This window comes from Coregonus lavaretus (genome assembly GCF_964263955.1).
Source record: "Coregonus lavaretus genome assembly, contig: HAP1_SCAFFOLD_1020, whole genome shotgun sequence".
Lineage (NCBI taxonomy): Eukaryota > Metazoa > Chordata > Actinopteri > Salmoniformes > Salmonidae > Coregonus > Coregonus lavaretus.
This window is the reverse complement of record NW_028165430.1, coordinates 126,655-137,910: the sequence shown is the minus strand read 5'-3', so window position 1 is coordinate 137,910 and position 11,256 is coordinate 126,655. Positions and strand designations below refer to the sequence as shown.

General features: G+C 45.4%; 1 protein-coding gene across 1 annotated transcript in view; it reads left to right on the top strand.

The window, feature by feature from the left end:
* Window positions 1-17: 17 nt before the first annotated feature.
* The window catches only part of LOC311115870 (NAD(P) transhydrogenase, mitochondrial-like), a 23,324-nt gene continuing 12,085 nt past the window's right edge, over window positions 18-11,256 (top strand). The window contains exons 1-16 of the mRNA XM_084190993.1: window positions 18-160; window positions 912-1,105; window positions 2,246-2,475; window positions 3,048-3,265; window positions 3,423-3,510; window positions 3,716-3,804; window positions 4,139-4,326; window positions 4,518-4,651; window positions 4,753-4,853; window positions 5,154-5,244; window positions 6,714-6,867; window positions 6,960-7,121; window positions 7,517-7,627; window positions 7,701-7,846; window positions 8,069-8,264; window positions 10,985-11,218. Coding sequence (XP_084047119.1) covers window positions 970-1,105; window positions 2,246-2,475; window positions 3,048-3,265; window positions 3,423-3,510; window positions 3,716-3,804; window positions 4,139-4,326; window positions 4,518-4,651; window positions 4,753-4,853; window positions 5,154-5,244; window positions 6,714-6,867; window positions 6,960-7,121; window positions 7,517-7,627; window positions 7,701-7,846; window positions 8,069-8,264; window positions 10,985-11,218 — 2,278 coding nt within the window. The 5' untranslated portion in view covers window positions 18-160; window positions 912-969. The remainder of the gene's footprint in view (window positions 161-911; window positions 1,106-2,245; window positions 2,476-3,047; window positions 3,266-3,422; window positions 3,511-3,715; window positions 3,805-4,138; window positions 4,327-4,517; window positions 4,652-4,752; window positions 4,854-5,153; window positions 5,245-6,713; window positions 6,868-6,959; window positions 7,122-7,516; window positions 7,628-7,700; window positions 7,847-8,068; window positions 8,265-10,984; window positions 11,219-11,256) is intronic.

The following is an 11,256-nucleotide window of genomic DNA, read 5'->3' as shown; positions in this document are numbered from 1 at the left end:
AACGCGGCAATAAACCTACGATAACGAAACTTCCCTTCGTGCGGCCGCCAAATGAAAAAGTGAAGGTCGTTCCGACCAAACAAAGTTCCCTACTGTATGTTATAACTTATAAAACCTGCAACAGGAACTGATTTCCTGCGGAGACGAAAACGACCAGAAGGTTTGTGAGAAATCTTTTTGTATCTACCCTAATAAAAAAAACTTTTCTCTTGAACTTTTCTGTTCATTCCTGCAGGAATGAATGGAAGCAACAGGCATGTCATATATGGATGCAACAGTCATGCATGGAAAATTTTTACAGCTACAGGTTGTTGTAATAGAGACTTGTGTCCCAGTTTTCCACCCCGTCTGAATTGTACTCCAATGGTGCAACAGCAGCAGAGAGAGTGAGTGTATGAATGAATTAGAGAGAGGCTGTGTGTGTGTCCTTTGAGCTGCTGCTGCCCTCTGCTCTGCTAACCCACAACATGGCATGTGGATATAATCCCTCTTTCTCTCTGCCCCAGTTTCTGCATGTAGATCTACTGCCTGCCTGCCTGTCTCCTGTCTCCTGTCTCCAGCCTCTACCCCTACCCTACCCTTTCTGTTCCTGTCCCTACTCCTACCCAACCCCCTCCCCTGTTCCATGCTCCAGCCCAGCAGTCAGGAGTGTTCTTGTCATAACCACACTGTCATATTTCCAGATCTCGCGTAACTTTGTTTAGTGTGTATCCAGCCCTGTGTCCTGTCCTGCACAGCTGAAATGTCACACTGCCGTCGCTAGGCCCAGCAGCTGAAAAGAAAGTGTGTGTGTGTTCAGGACTTTCCGGGGGCAGTTAAGATAAGCTGGCCCGTCTGAAGAAGCAGCAAGCAGACGTAGTGTTAAAAGACGTCCCCACCTGTAACACACACACACCTGTTTGTGTCTCTAGGAGCTGTTGACCAGAGGTAGAGCTTCAGGTACAGGCCAGTCCTTGAGCAGCAGTAGCCATGTCCTCTCTGCTGCGCTGTGTCTCCTGCTGCGGCTCCACTGTCACCTTGCTCCAGCAAGGTGTTCGCCACCACACACCTGGCCGACGGGCCTTCAGGACCTTCCCACAGCTCTGGAACTGTGAGCCTGCTAAAGGTAGGACACACATAGAACACACACACAACTAGAACTCCTTAACAAACACAACAACTCCTTAACACTCTATCTTGTTATAATTGTCTTATCTGTATTTTTGCCACAGTAGGCAGTCTAGGCCTGGCTGCTTGTAGTTTTATAGCTTCCCCTCTCTGTCCTACTAAAGGCATTAGGAAACTAAACAGTAGTTCAGTTAAGGACATTTTCTCCCCTGGCTGGAGCAGTGGAAAAACACCCACAGAGCAGCGATGGTTGTGTTTGGAATAGGGGTTGTTAGGGAAGTTGTTGAAATAGGAAACAATAGGACAGTGAATCAACTTAGCTAACGTTTCAGTGGGATGCTAACCTGACTGTGGCTAACTCCACTTTCTAGTGCTAACTTGCAAAGAGAACATGTAAGAGAGGTCAGTTAAAGGTGAAATGTGGATTCCGCTGTTCCGTGGCGTTTCTACTTTTTATAAACACTACCCTGTGTTGTCACTGACTGAGGTAGCGGTGCTGGAGTGTGTTGTGTGTTTGTGGGAGTTTTGTGTGTTACTGGGGGGTTTTGCGGAGCAGGGTTTGGGTCTGTGTCTGAGAGTGTGTGTGTGAGAGACAGAGCAGGCCTCGTCGTGGTGTGGGTACTGGCTCGCAGCCAACCAGCTGCTAATAATGTCTCTGTGCTGGGGAGGTCACCACACCGTGGAAGGACTGATATGTGAAACCTGACTCCACCGGCCTCTCAGGCCCAGCACACTTTCCGCTGCAGAACTACACTGTCTTGTAGTCTTACTTACACACACTACAGTAGTAGTCACTACAGCCTAGTACACTACAGCCTGCCTCACTCCCTGCCTCTTCCACAGTCTCATCTGCAGCCTCTTTTACCCTGAACCTGTCAGTCTCTCCCAGATTCTCACCTAGTCTTGATAATGGCAAACAGCAATGTTTTCTGAAATCAGAATTGGGTTACTCTTCATGCTGTTAATGGTAATGCTATACTCATGTCTCCCACTCATGTATCTGTACAGGTGTGTGTGTGTGTGCGCACTGATTCAGTGTGTGTAAATCACGCCCATTGTTTTTCCCCGTGGTGCGTTGTACCTTGTGTTGTTGTCCTCAAGTATTTGTTATAATGAGCTTGTGTGTGTGTCCATACAGGACGGCTGTATAAGGACCTGGTGGTAGGAGTTCCTAAGGAGATCTTTAAGAATGAGCGTCGTGTGGCTGTGTCCCCTGCGGGGGTGGAGCTGCTCGTCAAACAGGGCTTCAACGTCCAGGTGGAGTCTGGAGCAGGAGACCATGCTAAGTTCTCTGACCAAATGTACATAAACGCTGGAGCCTCCATCACAGACACTAACGGGGCCTTCGGATCCGACCTGGTCCTCAAGGTCAGTACTGGGCTATGGAACTCAAACTAAACTCAAACTCAGTGTGGTCAATACTGGGCTGGGAGTATATTTAAACCCAGGGCCGCAGAGTTACATCTTTGAGAGGATCGGCCTGAGCAAAGCTTTGTGCAGAATCATGGATCTACAGATCATCTTGCATTCCATTAACTACTCATCATGAGATCCAGATAAGTTATACCACACAGCTCCTAGCTCAGGCAGATCCCCTCAAACCTTCTGTTAGACAACAAAATGTGTTATGATCTATTGAGGGCCAGATCCTAACTTCAGATAGACACATGTTGAAATGGAACTTTATTGTAAACCATACTTCACACTTATAGTATGTCAATGGGAGTTTTGCACAACAAATTGAGTGAGGAATGACTTTTGCCCTGCCAATGTGTTAGGTGTAGTATAGCACTGGTGAAACCAGGTAAAGTCTTGCTGGTAGTTTGAGCTAGTAGAGGAAACAGAGCAAAATATAGCATTTCTATTTCTTAGACATTGTTGGCCATCCTACAGCCCTCGGTAACCTCTGACCCATCTTCTCTCTTGACCTTTCTCTTCAGGTGAGAGCTCCAGTGTTGAACGAGGCTACTGGGAAGCATGAGTCAGAGATGCTGAAGCCTAAGTCCACCCTGGTGAGTTTCATCTACCCAGCCCAGAACCCTGAGCTCATGGAGAAGCTGGCCCAGAGTCAGACCACCGTGCTGGCCATGGATCAAGTCCCCCGCGTCACCATCGCACAGGGCTACGATGCACTCAGCTCCATGGCTAACATTGCAGGGTAAGGGGAGACATGCACAGAGACATGGATGCAGGCACGCAGACATGCAAGACACCCACGCATGCACAAATGCATACATACATACACACACACACACAGTAACGTATATGTCTTAGCTTGTTGAACGTGTTCATAGAACTGTGTGTGTGTCCTGCAGGTACAAGGCAGTTGTTCTGGCTGCTAACCACTTTGGCAGATTCTTCACTGGTCAGATCACAGCAGCAGGGAAAGTCCCCCCAGCCAAGGTAAGTCCTTCTATAGCAGTTATATCAACTAGATCAATGTGAATGTACCTGTCAAAACTGAACAACTGTGACATCTCAGAGCATTAACTATATTCTAGCATTTTGACTAACCTGTCAAAACTGAACATCTGGACTGCACTGCAGAGTCCGTGTGATCAATATAATGTCGCTGTATCTCTGACCGCTATCTTGTTAACACTTCCAGGTCCTGGTCATCGGAGGTGGAGTGGCTGGTTTGGCTGCAGCTGGAGCTGCGAAGTCTATGGGAGCTATCGTCAGAGGCTTCGATACCAGGTGAGCTACAGTCAGACTTTAATACCAGGTGAGTTGCCGTCAGAAGCTGTAATACCAGGTGAGTTGCCGTCAGAAGCTTTAATACCAGGTGAGTTGCAGTCAGAAGCTTTAATACCAGGTGAGTTGCAGTCAGAAGCTTTAATACCAGGTGAGTTGCCGTCAGAAGCTTTAATACCAGGTGAGTTGCAGTCAGAAGCTTTAATACCAGGTGAGTTGCAGTCAGAAGCTTTAATACCAGGTCAGCTACAGTACCAGATGAGCTGTAGTTAGTCTTCGATACCAGGTACAGTATTGATGATGGTGATGTTCTACGATGTTTTGTATCCACTCTCAGACCAGCAGCTCTGGAACAGTTTAAGTCGTTCGGGGCGGAGCCTTTGGAGGTGCACATTAAGGAGTCCGGGGACGGTCTTGGAGGTTACGCCAAGGAGATGTCCCCAGAGTTCATTGCAGCTGAGATGGAGCTGTTTGCCAAGCAGTGTAAAGATGTGGACATCCTCATCAGTACTGCTCTCATCCCAGGTGAACATTCATTCATTCATTTATTCAGTATCTCATTCATTAATTCATACTCTGTCTGCTTGTTCTCTCTTTCTGTTTCTCTCCTACGTCTCTCCATCCCTTCTCTATCACCATCAATATCATTCCACTCTTTCTATCCTAATCATTTCCCTTTATATAATGATCCGTGACCATGCCCTCTCTGTCTGTAGGTAAGCGAGCTCCCATCCTGATCAAGACCGAGATGGTGGAGTCTATGAAGGATGGCTCTGTGGTGGTGGATCTGGCTGCTGAGGCTGGAGGAAACATTGAGACCACCAAGCCTGGAGAGCTGCACGTACACAAGGTGAGGAGACCAGCTCAGTTCTGGAAGAATAATACTGTACCTAGTGTGTGTATAGTTGGAGTTTGTGTGTGTAACTGAGAGCTGTGTGTGTTTCTCCTCAGGGTGTGACACACATCGGCTTCACAGACCTGCCCAGCCGTATGCCCACCCAGGCCAGCACCCTGTACTCCAACAATGTGCTCAAACTGCTCAAGGCCATCAGGTAGAGAGACGGGTGGATGGATGGGTGGATGGGTGGATGGGTGGATGGGTGGGTGGGTGGGTGGGTGGGTGGGTGGATAGATGGACAATTTATTATGCTACTAGACATGGACAGGGACAGTAGTTTTCCCTAGGACCAATCACATTATCTGACCAGGAAAAACACCTGTCCTTTATTATAGCCTCACATACCCTGAGTTGTTCCTGGTCAAGTCTAAAAGGATTGGAGTTTGATAAAGGTGGTACAGTATATAAATGTGATATATTAATGTATGATTCTCATTCTGAATATCACCATCAGCCCAGACAAAGACTACTTCCATTTTGAGCCCAAAGAAGAGTTTGACCACGGGACACTGGACCACGTCATCAGAGGAACCATGGTCATGCAGGTATGTAGTATGTGTCTCTATTGAATACTGTATGTAGTATATGTCTGTTAATTTTGGTACTCATTTTTTATTTATTTAGTCTTAGTCATTTGGACTAAAATATAATTAAGTCAAATTTTTGTCATTTGAATAATGATTTAGTCTAGTTATTGTCAAAATGACGAAAACAGTGGGCCATTTTAGTCAACTAAATGCCCTTTCAATTGAGTCACATTTTAGTCACATCACATTTGTATTGCCTCATTAACCTATAGTAAACATACATCACTGACTTCCATGTGCACAAACATACATAACCTTGTCCTATCAACAGATTGTTCTGCATAACATCCTATCGCATGATTATTTTCCCAACAGCCAGATTGGCAGAAGAACACATTACTCTGCAGCAGATGATAAATCACACTCTTTGACATACTGTAGCTGTATTGGAAAAGTTCTGTCATAAGTAGTAACTAACTAACTAGCATTATCAGTCTGTTATTACCTGAGCGTATATATTGTGAGGACTCTCTTTCAGATGTCTCTTGAGGTTGGCAGTAATTTTTGCCCGTCAACTTGTGGGTGCAAACGCTGTCTTCTCCCGTGGAAACGTTGGATTCGGTTTTGTTTTAATCGACACAATAAGTAAAGTGTCTCCAAAGTAGGTGAATCAGTCACACTGACACTGAAGAAAGCAGGGAGGTTTAAATGTGATATTTCACTCCAAAATCAAAGTTTGTCAGATCTTATCTGTTGAATGAGTCAAAGAGTCCACGTCCCATCATGCTCAGACTTTCTCTGCCTCCCAGATGGCACCCTATGGGCCCTGGTCAAAAGTAGTTCACTATATAGGGAATAGGGTGCCATTTGGGACGCAGGCTGTGAATTCTGAGTGAAGCGTCACCATGACCCATAAGCCACCCTGCTATGGTTTTTCAGAGCTGGAACCCAGCTGGCTGCACATAGCACAGCTTACGTGAGAAACAGGAATGCTTGTTATGAAATATATTTTTTAAATGCACTTTTCCAGGAATGTCTTGATTTGACAGTTTTGACACTTTGACAGTGTTTATGGCAGACTAGAGGCAGAGAAAGCACGAGGCGTATCACCTTACCACGTATTAAACAAAGAATTATTCATGCTATTTAAATGTGGATTTTTCTCGGTTGCTATGTTCCATCGTTATATCCCCGTGGTTGTTACTCAGGTTCCTTAGGTAGACAGATAAAGACACCTCAACTGGCACATGATCGGTCAGTGTCTTATTTTCAACCTTGCATGCCATAGAAACTCACTTTAAAAAAAGAAAATATTCCAATTAAATCCATGACATGATCCCTCCATTTCTAACAATAACCTCAATTGCTCACGTGTTTCTCAATGTGTGTATTCCTCTACTGTTGTGGATTTGTCATTTTGTGTATTTCTCATCTTGTGTGTTTTCTTATATAGTGTATCTCTCACATTGTGTTTGTCACATCTCCAGGAGGGCAAGAACCTGTTCCCGTCCCCCCAACCTAAGACACAACCCCCAGCCGCTCCAGTCAAACAGAAGAGTGTAGCAGAGCTAGCGGCAGAGAAGGCAGCTGTGGTCTCACCCTTCCAGAAGACCTTGACCAATGCTGGTGTCTACACCGCAGGTCAGACACACACTCACAACGCACATGCGCACACACACACACACACGCACGCCCTAACTCCCTCCCTCTCTGCTGACCTCTCCTGTCCCCAGGTCTCTCCACATGTCTGGCTCTGGGCTTGGCAGCGCCCAACGCAGCCTTCACCCAGATGGTCACCACCTTCGGCCTGGCCGGCATTGTGGGATACCACACGGTGTGGGGCGTTACCTCTGCCCTCCACTCACCACTCATGTCCGTCACCAATGCCATCTCAGGTAAGAGGTTAGGGCTCAAACAGGTTCACTGATGGGTCGTATTCATTCGTGCACACCTTTGCAAAATGTAGCAAAACGCTTTGCAATGGAAAAACAATCATTTTATTGGACACGTTTTGGCAGTTCCTCCTCGATTCGGTCAGTTTTCAGCTGTTTGGTGTCTAGTGAATATGACCCTGGTGTGTCAGTAGGTAATGGTCAAATGACACACTATTCTCCATATGTGATGTGTCTGTAGTATTGAGCTGTATAGTGTAATAAAGCTCTGTGTTTTTCTCCCTCTAAGAAACCCCTGCAGAAACTGTTACATTATTCAATTACTTTACTCCTTCAAGCACCTGGACTTTGAATGAACAAGGTGTGTGAACATGTGTTGTCTTCTCTCCCCATGGCAGGTCTGACTGCTGTGGGTGGTCTGGTCCTGATGGGGGGAGGTCTCCACCCCTCCTCCTTCCCCGAGAGCCTGGCTCTGGCTGCAGCCTTCGTCTCCTCCATCAACATCGCAGGTCCGGCACACACACGACACTCACTCAGTCACACACTCAGTCACTCACTCACTGTCTCTCTCTGTCCTCCCAGGTGGTTTCATGATCACCCAGAGGATGCTGGACATGTTTAAGCGTCCTACAGACCCTCCAGAGTACAACTACCTGTACGGTCTGCCAATAGGAGTCTTCATAGGAGGCTACGGGGCCTCTGTGGCTGCTGGCTTCCACATCGAGCAGGTGACACTGATGTGCTGTTATTGTTGTTGTTGTTGAAGTGCTGTTCTACAGATGATGTAACTACCTGGGGTTAGGATGTGCTATCTGTGTTGTTACATTGTACTTTGTTGTGTAGGTGTATTGCATTGTGTAACACTGTGTATTCCAGATGATGTACATAGGGCCTAGTATGTGCTGTGTGGCGGTGTTGTGTTAGAATGTGTTATATTTTGTGTGTTCCAGATGATGTACCTGGGGTCTGGTATGTGCTGTGTGGGAGCGTTGGCAGGGCTGTCTTCACAGGGCACCAGTCGTCTGGGTAATGCCCTGGGCATGATGGGGGTAGCAGGGGGCATCGCTGCCACCCTTGGCTCCCTGAAGCCCTCTCCTGAGCTGCTGGCACAGATGAGTGCCGCCATGGCCACCGGAGGAACCCTGGGTACGTAGACCTGCTACACCACACAGCCATATACAGATACATACCATGTCAAATCTAATCAAAATGTATTGAAAGTGCGTTTTAAACATCTAAAAATATCATATGATCCAAATGGAAACTAAAAAGCCCATAGCCACCGGAAGAACACTGGGTATGTAGGCCCTTCCTCCAAGACCATAGGCTTAATCCGTTTCCAGGAAACAGGCCCATATAAAGTCAACTTTTCCAGCTAGATGCCATGTTTCTACCTCTGAACTTTTCATTCTGCCATTGGTGATGAGAATTTTGGTCTGGAAAACACAGGCAGAAAAGTCTAGAAATATCTGATCTCAAACACCATTCCACATTTGTTTAAAAGCGTATAAAACCATGATTCATGTTTTTACATGTTATCGACTTTGCATCTTATTTCTGAAGTCTTTGAAAAATGAGTGTGAATTATTAAAACTATGATGGACCATCCATCATGCTGTCTAGATTTAGAGATATAACATGTTCTGATATCTTCAAGGCATCAGAGTGTACTTAGTAGTTGTGTGTGTGTGTGTGTGTGTGTGTGTACTTTAGGAGTGGTGTGTTATGATGAATGATGTTATTATTCTGTTAGGCCCTGGCAGCCGTCGGACATGCATACACACACAAACAGGGCGTGTATGTTAACGCAGTCTGAGATTAGTAATATTATCCTTTAGAGAAAACTAGCTCTTATTTTATTAGGGTTTTTGACAACACTGTTTAGAGCGTGCCTCCAGACTATTCTGTTACTTTTGATGTTAATGTCCAATATGAATACAAAAGTAATTCAGTACAGATGGTTGCCTTTCCACCAAATACAGTATGTTGTAGCACTAGGAGTTAGTCCAACTCTATGTGAAGCACTGTGAGACTAGGAGAAAATACTTCCATAGAAAGGGTCTTATACATTTGGTCACCTTCAGAGATTCAGGGCAGTTTTTTTTTTGTTACTGAATTCCAAATCAACTGCTAGGACCTACAGCCTCAGTACTTACAGTTGAAGTCGGAAGTTTACATACATTTAGGTTGGAGTCATTAAAATTCGTTTTTCAACCACTCCACAAATTTCTTGTTAACAAACTAGTTTTGGCAAGTCGGTTAGGACCTCTACTTTGTACATGACACAAGCAATTTTTCCAACAATTGTTTAGAGACAGATTATTTCACTTATAATTCACTGTATCACAATTCCAGTGGGTCAGAAGTTTACATACACTAAGTTGACTGTGACTTTAAACAGCTTGGAAAATTCCAGAAAATGATGTCATGGCTTTAGAAGCTTCTGATTGACTCAAATTATGTCAATTAGCCTATCGGAGGTGTACCTGTGGATGTATTTCAAGGCCTACCTTCAAACTCAGTGCCTCTTTGCTTGACATCATGGGAAAATCAAAAGAAATCAGCCAAGACCTCAGAAAAATAATTGTAGACTTCCACAAGTCTCGTTCATCCTTGGGAGCAATTTCCAAACGCCTGAAGGTACCACGTTCATCTGTACAAACAATAGTATGCAAGTATAAACACCATGGGACCACGCAGCCGTCATACCGCTCAGGAAGGAGATGCGTTCTGTCTCCTAGAGATGAACGTACTTTGGTGCGAAAAGTGCAAATCAATCCCAGAACCACAGCAAAGGACCTTATGAAGATGCTGGAGGACACAGGTACAAAAGTATCTATATCCACAATAAAACAAGTCCTATATCAACATAACCTGAAAGGCCGCTCAGCAAGGAAGAAGCCACTGCTCCAAAACTGCCATAAAAAAGCCAGACTACGGTTTGCAACTGCACATGGGGACAAAGATCGTACTTTTTTGAGAAATTTCCTCTGGTCTGATGAAATAAAAATAGAACTGTTTGGCCATAATGATAATCGTTATGTTTGGAGGAAAAAGGGGGATGCTTGCAAGCCGAAGAACACCATCCTACCGTGAAGCACGGGGGTGGCAGCATCATGCTGTGGGGGTGCTTTGCTGCAGGAGGGACTGGTGCACTTCACAAAATAGATGGCATCAAGAGGAAGGAAAATTATGTGGATATATTGAAGCAACATCTCAAGACATCAGTCAGGAAGTTAAAGCTTGGTCGCAAATGGTTCTTCCAAATGGACAATGACCCCAAGCATACTTCCAAAGTTGTGGCAAAATGGCTGAAGGACAACAAAGTCAAGGTATTGGAGTGGCCATCACAAAGCCCTGACCTCGATCCTATAGAAAATGTGTGGGTAGAACTGAAAAAGCGTGTGCGAGCAAGGAGGCCTACAAACCTGACTCAGTTACACCAGCTCTGTCAGGAGGAATGGGCCAAAATTCACCCAACTTATTGTGGGAAGCTTGTGGAAGGCTACCCAAAACGTTTGACCCAAGTTAAACAATTTAAAGGCAATGCTACCAAATACTAATTGAGTGTATGTAAACTTCTGACCCACTGGGAATGTGATGAAACAAATAAAAGCTGAAATAAATAATTCTCTCTACTATTATTCTGACATTTCACATTCTTAAAATAAAGTGGTGATCCTAACTGACCTAAGACAGGGAATTTTTACTCAGATTAAATGTCAGAAATTGTGAATTTGGCTAAGGTGTATGTAAACTTCAGACTTCAACTGTATATAGAACTGAAGGTCTCTGTGACGGCGTGTCTGTGTTTTCCCCTGTGCCCCACCGCGTGTTTCTGAATCTCTGCTACTCTGCTTCCCCAGGTCTGACCATTGCTAAGCGTATTGAGATCACCGACCTCCCCCAGCTGGTAGCTGCCTTCCACAGCCTGGTAGGTCTGGCTGCAGTGCTAACCTGTGTGGCAGAGTACATGATCGAGTATCCCCACCTGGACGTGCACCCTGCAGCCAACATGGTGAAGACTGTGGCCTACCTCGGCACATACATCGGAGGGGTCACCTTCAGCGGGTCACTGGTGGCATATGGCAAGCTGCAAGGTAATGTAGACAGCCATTAACACACATGAATGCAGACA